This window comes from Heterodontus francisci, chromosome 26, assembly GCF_036365525.1.
Source record: "Heterodontus francisci isolate sHetFra1 chromosome 26, sHetFra1.hap1, whole genome shotgun sequence".
Lineage (NCBI taxonomy): Eukaryota > Metazoa > Chordata > Chondrichthyes > Heterodontiformes > Heterodontidae > Heterodontus > Heterodontus francisci.
In genome coordinates, this window is record NC_090396.1 from 76,982,603 (window position 1) to 76,999,446 (window position 16,844).

At 48.7% G+C, this 16,844-nt stretch overlaps 1 protein-coding gene across 1 annotated transcript in view; it reads left to right on the forward strand.

Moving 5' to 3' along the window:
- Positions 1-16,844, forward strand: part of ankfn1a (ankyrin repeat and fibronectin type III domain containing 1a) — a 240,572-nt gene that overhangs the window by 33,971 nt on the left and 189,757 nt on the right. The window contains exons 2-7 of the mRNA XM_068058655.1: positions 361-571; positions 2,132-2,326; positions 5,611-5,724; positions 9,476-9,573; positions 9,759-9,849; positions 10,972-11,079. Of these exons, the coding sequence (XP_067914756.1) occupies positions 361-571; positions 2,132-2,326; positions 5,611-5,724; positions 9,476-9,573; positions 9,759-9,849; positions 10,972-11,079 (817 nt within the window). The remainder of the gene's footprint in view (positions 1-360; positions 572-2,131; positions 2,327-5,610; positions 5,725-9,475; positions 9,574-9,758; positions 9,850-10,971; positions 11,080-16,844) is intronic.

Genomic DNA, 16,844 nt, shown 5'->3' on the forward strand with positions numbered 1-16,844 from the left:
CGTACTATCGAGGGGTCTGTCAGTCACACAGTGACAGGGCCCTACTATCGAGGCGTCAGTCTCACAGTGACAGGGCCCTACTATCGAGGCGTCAGTCTCACAGTGACAGGGCCGCACTATCCAGGGGTCAGTCACACAGTGACAGGGCCGCACTATCCAGGGGTCAGTCAGTCACACAGTGACAGGGCCGCACTATCCAGGGGTCAGTCAGTCACACAGTGACAGGGCCGTACTATCGAGGGGTCAGTCAGTCACACAGTGACAGGGCCGTACTATCCAGGATTCAATGAGACTGGTGTTCCCTGTGTTCCCCTGCAGATGTGTGATTATTTCTGACAGATGTTGCCTGCTCTCTTACAGAATTTCCAGTGTAATGAAGCCTTGTTCGAGGCCATCGAGCAACACGACTTTGATGCTGTTCAGTTGCTGTTAAATGACTGCAGTTTGGATGAGGTGGATCTGAACACTCCCAACAGTGAGGGGCTACTGCCATTGGACATTGCCGTCATGACCAATAATGTAGCTGTTGCTCGGACCCTCCTAAAGGCTGGAGCCAAGGAGAGCCCACACTGTGAGTTGGCACCTCCCATCTTTTATCTTCCTAGTTAGACCATGATCAGTTGCTTCACATGGTGGGCGATATTGAGGCTTTGAGAAAGGTGCCGATCAAGGCCAAGGGAATGATTTCCAGCTTAAACCCCAGTACTTACTCCAAGAGGCTTCAAGCACTGGCTTTATTCATCTTAGAAGACTTGACTGAGGTTGATAAAATAGTTAAAGGACTGGATTGTGTTCCTACAGCTTTTTTTTTCAATTTGGCAGCTGGGAGAAGATCCCATTCGAAGGCCATTGTCCGCCAGTTCCAGAGGTGAGGTGAGAGTGACTGCCCTTGACATCAAGGCAGCATTTGACCGAGTCTGGCATTAAGGAGCCCTAGCAAAACTGGAGTCAGTGGGAATCAGAGGGAAAACTGTCCGCTGGTTGGAGTCATACCTAGTGCAAAGGAAGATGGTTGTGGTTGTTGGAGGTCAATCATCTGAGCTCCAGGACATCACTGCAGGAGTTCCTCAGGGTAGTGTCCTAGGCCCAACCATCTTCAGTTGCTTCATCAATGACCTTCCTTCAATCATAAGGTCAGAAGTGGGGATGTTCGCTGATGATTGCACAATGTTCAGCACCATTCGTGACTCCTCAGATACTGAAGCAGTCTGTGTAGAAATGCAGCAAAACCTGGACAATATCCAGGCTTGGTCTGATAAGTGGCAAGTAACATTCACGCCACACAAGTGCCAGGCAATCACCATCTCCAACAAGAGAGAATCTAACCATCTCCCCCTGACATTCAATGGCATTACCATCACGGTATCCCCCACCAGAAACTGAACTGGAGTAGCCATATAAATATCATGGCCACAAGAGCAGGTCAGAGACTGGGAATCCTGCGGCGAGTAACTCACCTCCTGACTCCCCAAAACCTGTCCTCCATCTACAAGGCACAAGTCAGGAGTGCGATGGAATACTCTCCACTTGCCTGGATGGGTGCAGCTCCAACAATACTCAAGAAGCTCGACACCATCCAGGACAAAGCAGCCCGCTTGATTGGCACCCCATCTACAAACATTCACTCTCTCCACCACCGACACACAGTGGCAGCAGTGTGTACCATCTACAAGATGCACTGCAGCAATGCCCAAGGCTCCTTCAACAGCACCTTCCAAACCCGCGACCTCTACCACCTAGAAGGACACGGGCAGCAAATACATGGAAACACCACCACCTACAAGATCCCCTCCAAGTCACACACCATCCTGACTTGGAACTATATCACCGTTCCTTCACTGTCGCTGGGTCAAAATCCTAGAACTCCCTTCCTAACAGCACTGTGGGTGTACCTACACCACATGGACTGCAGCGTTTCAAGAAGGCAGCTCACCACCACCTTGTCAAGGGCAATTAGGGATGGGCAATAAATGTTGGTCTGGCCAGCGACGCCCACATCTCAAGAATAAATCAAAACCCAAGTAACGCCAGGTTGAGGATTGAGTGAGGAATGGGGTGAGGGGCTGTGGGGGAGAGGGAGAGGTGAAAATCGGTACCTGCTAAACTAACGTCACTTTCTTTTTGTTGCTAGTTGTTAATGTAGAGTCCCGAGCCATGCACCTAAATAACCTCCTAGAGGATGCACAGGACCGAGTGAATGAGCTGTCCTCTGAGGGACTGAGTGACGGGCCAGGCCATGACAACACAGAGAAGAAACAACAACTGAGAGCCTGGGAGTGGAGATACAGACTGTACACACAAATGAAAACAGAATTTGAACATGCAAGTAAGATTCTGCACGACAAACAGATCAGAATACAAAGTCATTACCACACAACACCCAGCCTGAGAGAGAATAGAACATACAATAACAACAGACTGGAATCTAATCGAGCGGTTCAGGTAGTTTATATATAGAACAATAGATACCCAGGAGTGAAATACAGATTGGAATCTAATCGAGGGGTTCGGAGGGTTTATATAGACAATAACAGATACCCAGGAGTGAATTACAGACTGGAATCTAATCGAGGGGTTCAGGGGGTTTCAATATAGAATAACAGATACTTGGGAGTGAGTTACAGACTGGAATCTAATCTAGGGGTTTAGATATAGAATAACAGATACCTGGGAGTGAGTTACAGACTGGAATCTAATCGAGGGGTTCAGGGGGTTTATATAGACAATAACAGATACCCAGGAGTGAATTACAGACTGGAATCTAATCGAGGGGTTCGGAGGGTTTATATAGACAATAACAGATACCCAGGAGTGAATTACAGACTGGAATCTAATCGAGGGGTTCAGGGGGTTTCAATATAGAATAACAGATACCCAGGAGTGAGTTACAGACTGGAATCTCATCGAGGGGTTTAGATATAGAATAACAGATACCCGGGAGTGAGTTACAGACTGGAATCTAATCGAAAGGCTCAGGGGGTTTATATATAGAATAACAGATACCCAGCAGTGAGTTACAGACTGGAATCTCATCGAGGGGTTTAGATATAGAATAACAGATACCTGGGAGTGAGTTACAGACTGGAATCTAATCGAGGGGCTCAGGGGGTTTATATATAGAATAACAGATACCTGGGAGTGAGTTACAGACTGGAATCTAATCGAGGGGTTCGGGGTGGTTTATATATAGAATAACAGATACCCAGCAGTGAGTTACAGACTGGAATCTAATCGAGGGGTTCGGGGTGGTTTATATATAGAATAACAGATACCCGGGAGTGAGTTACGGACTGGAATCTAATCGAGGGGTTCGGAGGGTTTATATATAGAATAACAGATACCCGGGAGTGAGTTACAGACTGGAATCTAATCGAGGGGTTCCTATATAGAATAACAGATACTTGGGAGTGAGTTACAGACTGGAATCTATTGGAGGGGTTCGGAGGGTTTATGTATAGAACAATAGATACCCAGGAGTGAGTTACAGACTGGAATCTAATCGAGGGGTTCCTATATAGAATAACAGATACTTGGGAGTGAGTTACAGACTGGAATCTAATCGAGGGGTTCGGAGGTTTTATATATAGAACAATAGATACCCAGGAGTGAAATACAGACTGGAATCTAATCGAGGGGTTCGGAGGTTTTATATATAGAACAACAGATACCCAGGAGTGAAATACAGACTGGAATCTAATCGAGGGGCTCAGGGGGTTTATATATAGAATAACAGATACCCAGCAGTGAGTTACAGACTGGAATCTAATAGAGGGGTTCAGTAGGTTTATATATAGAATAACAGATACCCGGGAGTGAGTTACAGACTGGAATCTAATCGAGGGGTTCGGGGGGTTTATATATAGAATAACAGATACCCGGGAGTGAGTTACAGACTGGAATCTAATCGAGGGGTTCGGGGTGTTTATATGTAGAATAACAGATACCCGGGAGTGAGTTACAGACTGGAATCTAATCGAGGGGTTCGGGGCGGTTTATATATAGAATAACAGATACCTGGGAGTGAGTTACAGACTGGAATCTAATCGAGGGGTTCGGGGGGTTTAGATATAGAATAACAGATACCCGGGAGTGAGTTACAGACTGGAATCTAATCGAGGGGTTCATATATAGAATAACAGATACCCGGGAGTGAGTTACAGACTGGAATCTAATCGAGGGGTTTATATATAGAATAACAGATACCCGGGAGTGAGTTACAGACTGGAATCTAATTGAGGGGTTTGGGGGGTTTATATATAGAATAACAGATACCCGGGAGTGAGTTCCAGACTGGAATCGAATCGAGGGGTTTGGGGGGTTTATATATAGAATAACAGATACCCGGGAGTGAGTTACAAACTGGAATCTAATCGAGGGGTTCAGGGTGTTTATATATAGAATAACAGATACCCGGGAGTGAGTTACAGACTGGAATCTAATCGAGGGGTTCGGGGGGTTTATTTATAGAATAACAGATACTTGGGAGTGAGTTACAGACTGGAATCTAATCGAGGGGTTTAGATATAGAATAACAGATACCCGGGAGTGAGTTACAGACTGGAATCTAATCGAGGGGTTCATATATAGAATAACAGATACCCGGGAGTGAGTTACAGACTGGAATCTAATCGAGGGGTTCGGGGGGGTTTATATATAGAATAACAGATACCCGGGAGTGAGTTACAGACTGGAATCTAATTGAGGGGTTTGGGGGGTTTATATATAGAATAACAGATACCCGGGAGTGAGTTCCAGACTGGAATCGAATCGAGGGGTTTGGGGGGTTTATATATAGAATAACAGATACCCGGGAGTGAGTTCCAGACTGGAATCGAATCGAGGGGTTTGGGGGGTTTATATATAGAATAACAGATACCCGGGAGTGAGTTACAAACTGGAATCTAATCGAGGGGTTCAGGGTGTTTATCTATAGAATAACAGATACCCGGGAGTGAGTTACAGACTGGAATCTAATCGAGGGGTTCGTGGCGGGGGAGTGTGGTTGCCGGGAAGATTTTTCCGGGTGGTGCCCACCATAACCTCCGATGCCAAGAAGGCCCGGCCATATTTTACCAGCGGTAGCGAGGCCTCGGTAAAGCCCCACCTGCTGTTTAGCGGCGGGACCTTCATTTTAATATGCAAATTATATTACAATTAAGGAATGATTACCTATCTGGTAGCGACGGCCATCCCACACCAATATTCCAGCCACTGGCCGGAACGCCTATGCCTTTGGAGGGAATGGGCTATTAATGATTTGATTATTCCTTGGGGGTGTGGGTGAGGAGGGTCAAGATGTCATGTAATGTGTAACTTCAATTTTACAAGATCGTTCCCTTTAAAAGTTAAAATTTCTTCTAAGGACGTGAAGCCCTTTAAAAATGGCGCCTGCGCGGTGATGCCAGACGTTGTTGTTGGGGACAGAGTGGCCAACCCCTCGACATTATCGGGGGCAGTCACTCCGGCCCCTCCATTTAAATGAGCTCCTGCATGAAATATCACAGGGGCTCAGCGACAGCACATATGCACCGCGCGATTTGCAGCGTATTCATAAAATGTAGCCCAGGGTATGTGGGAGTGAGTTACCATCATCTCTTTGATTTATTGCAGGGGTCCCGGGCACTCCCACCAACGTGTCCCTCACTGTAACCGGCAGTACCTCCCTGACTGTCACCTTCCAGGAGCCTCTGAGTACGAACCCCACTCTGATCAGCAGATATAAAGGTATTTCACTCTTTACTCCGCTTCCTCTCCAGAAGATGCGAAGTCCCTGCTCGAGTACAGCTCCAATATTGACAGGACCCTTTGCTGCCTCACCCTGGGTGCTATTCGTTATGTAGGAGCAATGAGTGTGAGTGGCTGATTATCTGCATTCATCTCAGTTGCTTTTGACCAATTTCACTGTCATTAGAGTTCAAAATGTGTTTGGGAACATGCAGAGTTTTCAGTCCTCCAGGATTATCCTGGACTTGTGCAAAATGAAAGATTAGTCTGGAGGACATGCCTGTGAGTAACCTGAGGGTAAACACTTGGGGCGATTCTCTGCTCCTGTTTTTCTCTGGCTGAACTCAGTACGAGTGTGACTGTACACTGAGGATGTACTGCAGTAATGACACACACACTCAGCTGAAACCAGATTCCAGAGTGTGGAGGACTGTGGGGATTGTAGACGCTATTATTGACTGCTTACTGTAGGAAGTGGCACGTCAGGATAGGGACAGGGGAGTGGGTCATAGGGTGAAACTGCCAAATACGGTCATTTCAGAAGTCGTGGCCCTCAAACGCCTAAAGCTGTTTCCCCACCCGTAAAAACAACTGTGGCGATTTTGAAGGGCCTGGGGTGCTGGGGGGTGTGGGGGCTAAGGGAGTGGGGGCTGGGGTTGCGGGGGGGGGGCAGGGGCTGGGGTGGGGGGTGCTGGGGCTGGGGGTGGGGCTGGAAGGGGTGTGTGGGGGGTGCGGGGGCTGGGGGGTGTGGGGGGTGGGGGCTGTGGGGGGGCTGGGGTGTGTGGGGGGGGCTGGGGTGTGGGGGGGCGTGGGCTGGGGGGAGGGCAGCTGGGGTGTGTGTGTGGGGGGAGTGGGGGCTGGGGGTGGGGTCTGGGGGTGGGGTCTGGGGGGTTTGGGGGTGGGGTCGGGGGGTCTGGGGGGGCAGGGGCTGGGGGTGGGGTCTGGGGTCTGGGGGGAGCAGGGGGTGGGGGTGGGGTCTGGGGTGGGTGGGTGTGGTGGGGGTGGGGGCTGGGGGGTGGGAGCTGGGAGTTGTGTGTGGGGGGTGGGGTTGGGCTGGGGGTGGGGGCTGGGGGGAGTGGGGGCTGGGGGTGGGGTCTGGGGGGAGCAGGGTTGGGGATGGGGTCTGGGGGGTGTGGGGGGGGCAGGGGCTGGGGAGGGGGTCTGGGGGGCAGGGGTGTATTGAAGAGTAAATTTGAAGTGTGAGATGCAATTGAATGAATTTACTGATGTTTAAGCCTCTGTCCCATTGCAAGAGGTTCCAGCTGATGGAGAGGTGATTTGAAGTGGTCACAGAGGGAACACTCTGCAGTGTTCGAGGACTGTTATTATCACCAGATAATCGGCAGGTCATAGAATCTTAGAGTCCTACAGCACAGAAGGAGGCCATTCATCCCAAGTTGCTGTACTGGCTCTTTAACAGAGCTATTCAATTAATCCCACATCACTGGCTCTTTCCCCATAGCCCTGCAAATTTTTCTTTTCCAATTCCCTTTTGAATCTGCTTCCACCACCATTTCAGGCAGCACTTTCCAGATCACAACTCGCTGTGTCAAAGAAATTCTCTTCTTCTCCTCCTCCAATTCTTTAGCCAATCACCTTCAATCGGTGTCTGTCTGTTTACCGAGCCTCCTGCTACTGGAAAGAGTTTCTCTCTATCTACCCGATCAGTTATCACCATTATTCTGGCCCAGGGACATGACTGAGAGAGACACATCTCACACATTTACAGTTTCTCACCAATAAAACATTTTCAAACTCCACTCTTTCAAATTGATGTCTGTTTTATAAAGGGACAGCAAACCTTCCTGGCTGTTTTACTCTTTCTGCTGCTTATAAACCCAGAGTCCCATTTGCTTTTTAAACAATCTTCTGAACTCACCCTGCACCTGCAAACATTTCTGGACGCACGCCCGCCCGCCCTTAATTCTCTGTTCCTGAATCCCCTTTAAAATTCATCCTGCTTCTCCTTGTTCTTCCTACAAAAAGCATCACTTCACACCTCTCTGCATTAAATCCCATCGGCCATCAGATTGTCCATTTCACCAGTTATTTGCTGCATTATCCATTACCATCCTCCTTACCCATTACTACAGTTCCAAGTCTTGTATCTTCTTGTAACCTTTGAAATGATACCCCCATTAGCATTGGGGGGGGGGGAGAACAGGGTGGGCGGAGAGGGGAGTGCGGGGGGGGATGCGGGGTGCTGCGGGGGGAGGGGTGTTGTGGGGGGGGGGGTGCGGGGGGGTGCGGGGGGAGGGGTGCTGTGGGGGAGGGGTGCAGGGGTGCTGTGGGGGGGGTGCGGGGGGAGGGGTGCTGTGGGGGAGGGGTGCTGTGGGGGGGGGTTGCGGAGGGAGGGGTGCTGTGGGGGAGGGGTGCTGTGGGGGGGTGCAGTGGGGGAGGGTGCGGGGGAGGGGTGCTGTGGGGGGGGATGCGGGGGGGGTGCGGGGGGAGGGGTGCTGTGGGAGGGGGTGCGTGGGGAGGGGTGCTGTGGGGGGGTGCGGGGGGAGGGGTGCTGTGGGGGGGGGGTTGCGGGGGGAGGGGTGCTGTGGGGGAGGGGTGCGGGGGGAGGGGTGCTGTGGGGCGGGGGGGTGCGGGGGGGGTGCGGGGGGAGGGGTTGCGGGGGGAGGGGTGCTGTGGGGGGGTGCGGGGGGGGTGCGGGGGGAGGGGTTGCGGGGGGAGGGGTGCTGTGGGGGGGGGTGCGGGGGGAGGGGTGCTGTGGGGGGGGTGCGGGGGGAGGGGTGCTGTGGGGGGGTGCGGGGGGAGGGGTGCTGTGGGGGGGGGGGTGCGGGGGGAGGGGTGCTGTGGGGGGGGTGCGGGGGGAGGGGTGCTGCGGGGGGAGGGGTGCTGTGGGGGGGGGTGCGGGGGGTGGGGTGCTGTGGGAGGGGGTGCGGGGGGAGGGGTGCTGTGGGGGGGGGGTGCTGTGGGGGGAGGGGTGCTGTGTGGGGGGGGTGCGGGGTGCTGTGGGGGGAGGGGTGCTGTGTGGGGGGGGTGCGGGGGGGTGCGGGGGGGTTTGTGGGGGGAGGGGTGCTGTGGGGGGAGGGGTGCTGTGGGGGAGGGGTGCTGTGGGGGAGGGGTGCTGTGGGGGGGGTGCGGGAGGAGGGGTGCGGGGGGAGGGGTGCGGGGGGGGAGGGGTGCTGTGGGGGGAGGGGTGCTGTGGGGGGAGGGGTGCGGGGGGAGGGGTGCTGTGGGGAAGGGGTGCGGGGGGCTGTGGGGGAGGGGTGCTGTGGTGGGGGATGCGGGGGGAGGGGTGCTGTGGGGGAGGGGTGCGGGGGGAGGGGTGCTGTGGGGGGGCTGCGGGGGGAGGGGGGGAGGGGTGCGGGGGGAGGGGTGCTGTGGGGGAGGGGTGCTGTGGGGGAGGGGTGCGGGGGGAGGGGTGCTGTGGGGGGGGGGTGCGGGGGGAGGGGTGCGGGGGGAGGGGTGCTGTGGGGGAGGGGTGCTGTGGGGGAGGGGTGCGGGGGGAGGGGTGCTGTGGGGGGGTGCGGGGGGAGGGGTGCTGTGGGGGGGGGTGCGGGGGGAGGGGTGCGGGGGGAGGGGTGCTGTGGGGGAGGGGTGCTGTGGGGGAGGGGTGCGGGGGGAGGGGTGCTGTGGGGGGGTGCGGGGGGAGGGGTGCTGCTTAGAGAAGCAGTGAAGAGCTAGGGGCCATGGGACAGATACACAGATCGGTGAAGGACTGACATCATCATAAAATGTTTTGAAAATGTGATTCGCCATGTGTTTGAAAGAATTTTAATTCCTTTTTCTAATGTCCTAGTGGAGTGGAGCTGTTTGATGGATTTCTCAGCTCAGTGTGAGGAGATCACATTGGAGAATCTCAAGACCCTGAGATGTACAATCCCAGGTCTCATTACGGTAAATACACAGTCATTCAACTCATCATAACTTCTCAAACTATCACAACACCTTCTCCTATCACAGGAAGAACAGTCATTTCCAAATGGGGTGGCTGTACAGGGACTGCGCGAGGAGATTAAATGTGTGGGTAGAGTGTACATGGGCTGTAATATTTTAATTCAATCTTTTTAATCTCATGTCAGGGTCAATCTTACTACATGCGAGTGTCAGCTGCCAATATGAAGGGCTGGGGTCCTCCACAGGCTTCCAATCCACCATTTGCTATCCCATCAAGTAAGTAAAGCTCCACTGTAGAAAAGAGAATGTTTTATACTGATTTACTGCAAAATCAACTTCTTTACACTATTAAAAATTCTTTCCATCCCACTCTTAGAAAGTGCTCCAAAGCTTTTTATACACTGCACGACTGAATCATTAACAATAATTTAATTATCCTAAATTCATCCCCATGTTTAATGAAACAGGGGCTGTTGTAATGTATACTGTAGATTGGATGATGTGGGATGTGACTATATGCCAGTCTGACTATTATTATGTCACAATTTTTGCTGCCCAGAGTGCAGGTAACACAACACAAACTTTCCTACTCACTGGCAAATCTGAAATAAAAACAGAAACTGCTGCAATTGTACACTCAGTCTGTGAGTATCTGAGTAAGAGACACATAGGCTGGGATTTTCAGTCACCAGTGGCGCTGAGAATGGGAGTGGGCGTGCTTCAAGAATAGCATTCCCGGATAGCGGTCAGTGTCCCGATGGCTCTGGGACGCAGGTCTGGCAGCATCTGTGGAGAGAGAAACAGAGTTAATGTTTCAGGGCATTATGGTCAGCATGGACGCGGTGGGCCGAAGGGCCTGTTTCTATGCTGTACAACTCTATGACCTTTCATCAGCACTGGCAAAGGCTGTACATTAGTGTCGGGTTCAATGCAGGAAGCAATTAAATATTTTTTTTTAATGAGGAAAATTGTTTGCCACTAGGAGTTTTAGTATGAGATGGGGTGCAGTACCCTTTAGTTGGCTGTTTGGTTACTTCTCCATGCAGTGAGGCTGGTCCTCCCACATCCTGCCACCTCAGTTCAGCATTCCCCGTGAAGCCTGCCCTGTGCCTTTGACAATCATACCCAGCAGGAAGCTCCTGTCTCCTGGCACAGATCAGTGTCATAGTTGGATGCTGAGCTCCCTGCCAGCCCAATGAGGGTATCTTCATGTGAAGATGGTGTCGCATGAGCAGCAGAACAGGACACGGAGTCAGGATATTATCCAGGCATTGGTCCTGATCCCAGAGTGAGGAATCGGCAGGAGTAGGTGCTCCATTCTCTGTGCATGTATATATATCCTGTGTGGGCAACAGGCTGCAAGTTCCTCTTTATTTATCCTTGTGTTTGTGTTTTGAGATTGGAAAGAGTTGGATGGGAGGGAGCCCAGGTACAGAGAACAAATCGAGGTGTTGGAATGCTTGTTAAAGCAGGTGCAAGTGGAGCATCAGAATTACAATGGTCGAGGTGAGTGTGTGTCTATCAGTGGCTGGGTCAGGCCACTCACCCATCAGGCCAGACTGGGCTGTTCTTTACTCTGATTACTCTTACTGCTCGCTGCTTGGAATGAGTCTTTGACATTGCTGCTTCTAAGTCTGGAAGTTCTGGGCTCAAACCCCACTCCAGTCCATGTAGTTGAGTGAAGACTGGAGTTCTAACTCAGAATCCTTTTGTCTGGTGAGTGTGGGTGACCCCATCTCATGCTATGGGTTGTGGAGTCAGTAACAGCCTCCCACTGCACAGGACTAACCTCCAGCAGTTGAGATAAAGATGGTTACAACCATTGCAAGGAGCATTCACATAGCAGCCTATCAAGCTGTCAATCCTTCCGGTACCTCACACTGTTCTCTGACAGAACTAAGCAGAATGTGCTGTGTAATTCTTTCTGTCCCCTGTGTACATGTTTACAGCACACTGGCCAACTCTCTTCTGTTAAATTGTCTTTGTGTTCATTTAATGAATGTAATGTTAACAGGAATTGCCCTAAACAGAGGCAGTCTAACATGTCTCCCTTTCCCTTCCCCTGGTCAGAGCACACTCACACACACTCTCTCTCACAAACTCACTCACAGACACACACACTCACTCAGACACACACTCACACACAGACACACACTCTCTCTCACAAACTCACTCACTCACAGACACACACACACACAGACACACACTCACACACACTCTCTCTCACAAACTCACTCACTCACAGACACACACACACACAGACACACACTCACACACACTCACTCTCACAAACTCACTCACAGACACACACTCTCTCACACATTCACACACACACACACACTCACACTCAGACACACAGACTCACTCACGCACTCTCTCACTCACTCACACAGGTTTTCTTTTGGTGTGAACGTTTTGCTCATTAAATATATTATTGATGCTTTTCGATTTGATCTGTGATTGTGGCTCTGAATCTCAGCCACTCAGCAATGTGGAGAGTTTGGGAGATTGAGCTGGACCTCGGGGACAGAAGGTCCAGCCAGTGATTAAAGAAAGCGGCCACTTCTGTCAAGGACAATATCTTCCCGAGTTTTCTTCCCTCAGGCTGAATCAATGGGAAACTTTCCAATTACATCCTGGAATCCCTGTTTCCCACACCAGCTATTCCATGTATTATAAATATTCTTGCTCTAACCACAAGGGACAGTCTGTGACTCGAGCAGAACAAGCACTGTGAAGGAACTGAATTACAAAAACTGATTGAGTTTTCTGTCTGCCTCTGTGTTTCGAAGGAAATTGTTCTGTAACCGTCCATTTAGAGGCAGTAGCACTGGGAGAGAGAAATCAGGCAGAGAGGGGAGATTATCATCTGAACTGTTCATTTCAAAATAATCGGCATCATCTCCCCCACTGGCCCCATCAACCTCTTCAAAACAGGGGGGGTGTGAGAGAGAGTCTGACTGTGTGTGTGTGTGTGTGTGTGGTTGTGGGGGGGTGTTTGTGTTGGTGGGAGTGTGGGGGGTGGGGTTTGTGTGTGCGGGGGGTGTTTGTGGGGGGGTGAGAGCTGCAGGTCCTTTCTGCTTTCAGCCACCAATACAAAGCAGCTATTTTTCTGCGAGATTCCCATCTATTCAACACAGTGAAAACAAACAGCAGATTAACAACTAATTTATATTTTCCAATTTGAAAGCTAAAGCCTGATTCAAACTCCAGTGGTTGGCGAGACACTGACACATATACAGTCAGATATACACATGCACATGTACAGACAGAGATACACAAACACATGTACAGACAGATATACACACTCACATGTACAGTCAGATATACACACTCAAATGTACAGACAGATATACACACTCACATGTACAGGCAGATATACACACTCACATGTACAGTCAAATATACACACTCACATGTACAGACAAAGATACACACACACACATGTACAGTCAGATACACACACTCACATGTACAGACAGATACACACACATGTACAGACAGATATACACACTCAAATGTACAGACAGATACACACACACACACATGCAGAGACAGAGATACACACTCACATGTACAGTCATGATACACACACACATGGAGAGACAGAAATGCACACTCACATGTACAGTCAGATATACTCACATGTACAGACAGATATACACACATGTACAGATATACACACTCACATGTACAGTCAGAGATACACACACATGTATAGACAGAGGTACACACTCACAGGTACAGACAGAGATACACACTCACATGTACAGTCATGATACACACACACATGGAGAGACAGAAATGCACACTCACATGTACAGTCAGATATACTCACATGTACAGACAGATATACACACATGTACAGATATACACACACACATGTACAGTCAGAGATACACACACATATATAGACAGAGGTACACACTCACAGGTACAGACAGAGATACACACTCACATGTACAGTCAGATATACAGACACATGTACAGACAGATATACACACACACATGTGCAGACAGAGATTCACGCTCACATGTACAGACAGAGATACACAGTCACATGAACAGACAGATATCCACACATGTGCAGACAGAGATACACTCACATGTACAGTCAGATATACACACTCACATGTACAGACAGAGATACACACACACATATACAGACAGAGATACACTCACATGTACAGTCAGATATACACACTCACATGTACAGTCAGATATACACACTCACATGTATAGACAGAGATACAGACTCACATGTACAGTCAGATATACACACTCACATGCAGAGACAGATATACACACTCACATGTACAGTCATGATACACACACACATGGAGAGACAGAAATGCACACTCACATGTACAGTCAGATATACTCACATGTACAGACAGATATACACACATGTACAGATATACACACTCACATGTACAGTCAGAGATACACACACATGTATAGACAGAGGTACACACACAGGTACAGACAGAGATACACACTCACATGTACAGTCATGATACACACACACATGGAGAGACAGAAATGCACACTCACATGTACAGTCAGATATACTCACATGTACAGACAGATATACACACATGTACAGATATACACACACACATGTACAGTCAGAGATACACACACATGTATGGACAGAGGTACACACTCACAGGTACAGACAGAGATACACACTCACATGTACAGTCAGATATACACACACACATGTGCAGACAGAGATTCACGCTCACATGTATAGACAGAGATACACAGTCACATGAATAGACAGAGATACACACACATGTACAGTCAGATATACACACTCACATGTACAGACAAAGATACACACACATGTACAGACAAAGATACACACACACATGTACAGTCAGATATACACACTCACATGTACAGACAGATATACACACTCACATGTACAGACAGATACACACACATGTACAGACAGATATACACACACATGCAGAGACAGAGATACACACTCACATGTATAGACAGATACACACACTCAAATGTACAGACAGATAAATACACTCACATGTATAGACAGAGATACACACTCACATGTAGAGACAGAGATTCACGCTCACATGTACAGAAAGATATACACGCTCACATGTACAGACAGATATACACACACACATGTACAGACTGAGATACACACTCACATGTTCAGACAGAGATACACACACACATGTACAGACTGAGATACACACTCACATGTTCAGACAGAGATACACACACACATGTACAGACAGATATACACATACACATGCAGAGACAAAGATACACACTCACATGTACAGAGATACACACATGTACAGTCAGATATACACACTCACATGTACAGACAGAGACACACACACACATGTACAGAGATACACACTCACATGTGCAGTCAGATATACTCACATGAACAGACAGATATCCACACATGTGCAGACAGAGATACACTCACATGTACAGTCAGATATACACACTCACATATACAGAGATACACACACACATGTACAGTCAGATATACACACTCACATGTACAGACTGAGATACACACTCACATGTACAGACAGAGATACACGCTCACATGTACAGACAGATATACACACTCACATGTACAGTCAGATATACACACTCACATGTACAGACAGAGATACACACACACATGTACAGACTGAGATACACACTCACATGTACAGACAGATATACACATACACATGCAGAGACAAAGATACACACTCACATGTATAGACAGATACACACACATGTACAGACAGATATACACACTCAAATGTATAGACAGATATACACACTCACATGTACAGTCAGATATACACACTCACATGTACAGACAGATATACACACTCACATGTACAGTCAGATATACACACTCACATGTACAGACAGACACACACACACATGGACAGAGATACACACTCACATGTGCAGTCAGATATACTCACATGAACAGACAGATATCCACACATGTGCAGACAGAGATACACTCACATGTACAGTCAGATATACACACTCACATGTACAGACAGAGATACACACACACATGTACAGTCAGATATACACACTCACATGTACAGACTGAGATACACACTCACATGTATAGACAGTTATACACACTCACATGTACAGACAGATATACACACACGCATGTACAGACAGATACACACATGTATAGACAGATATACACACTCACATGTACAGAGAGATACACACACACATGCACAGACAGATATACACATACACATGCAGAGACAAAGATACACACTCACATGTACAGAGATACACAGATGTACAGACAGATATACACACACATGTACAGACAGATATACACACTCACATGTCCAGACTGAGATACACACTCACATGTACAGACAGAGATACAGGCTCACATGTGCAGACAGATATACACACTCACATGTACAGTCAGATGTACACACTCACATGGACAGACAGAGATACACACACACATGTACAGACTGAGATACACACTCACATGTTCAGACAGAGATACACACACACATGTACAGACAGATATACACATACACATGCAGAGACAAAGATACACACTCACATGTACAGAGATACACACATGTACAGTCAGATATACACACTCACATGTACAGACAGAGACACACACACACATGTACAGAGATACACACTCACATGTGCAGTCAGATATACTCACATGAACAGACAGATATCCACACATGTGCAGACAGATATACACACTCACATGTACAGACAGAGATACACACACACATGTACAGACAGATATACACACTCACATATACAGACAGAGATACACTCACATGTACAGTCAGATATACACACTCACATGTACAGTCAGATATACACACTCACATGTATAGACAGAGATACAGACTCACATGTACAGTCAGATATACACACTCACATGCAGAGACAGATATACACACTCACATGTACAGTCATGATACACACACACATGGAGAGACAGAAATGCACACTCACATGTACAGTCAGATATACTCACATGTACAGACAGATATACACACATGTACAGATATACACACTCACATGTACAGTCAGAGATACACACACATGTATAGACAGAGGTACACACACACAGGTACAGACAGAGATACACACTCACATGTACAGTCATGATACACACACACATGGAGAGACAGAAATGCACACTCACATGTACAGTCAGATATACTCACATGTACAGACAGATATACACACATGTACAGATATACACA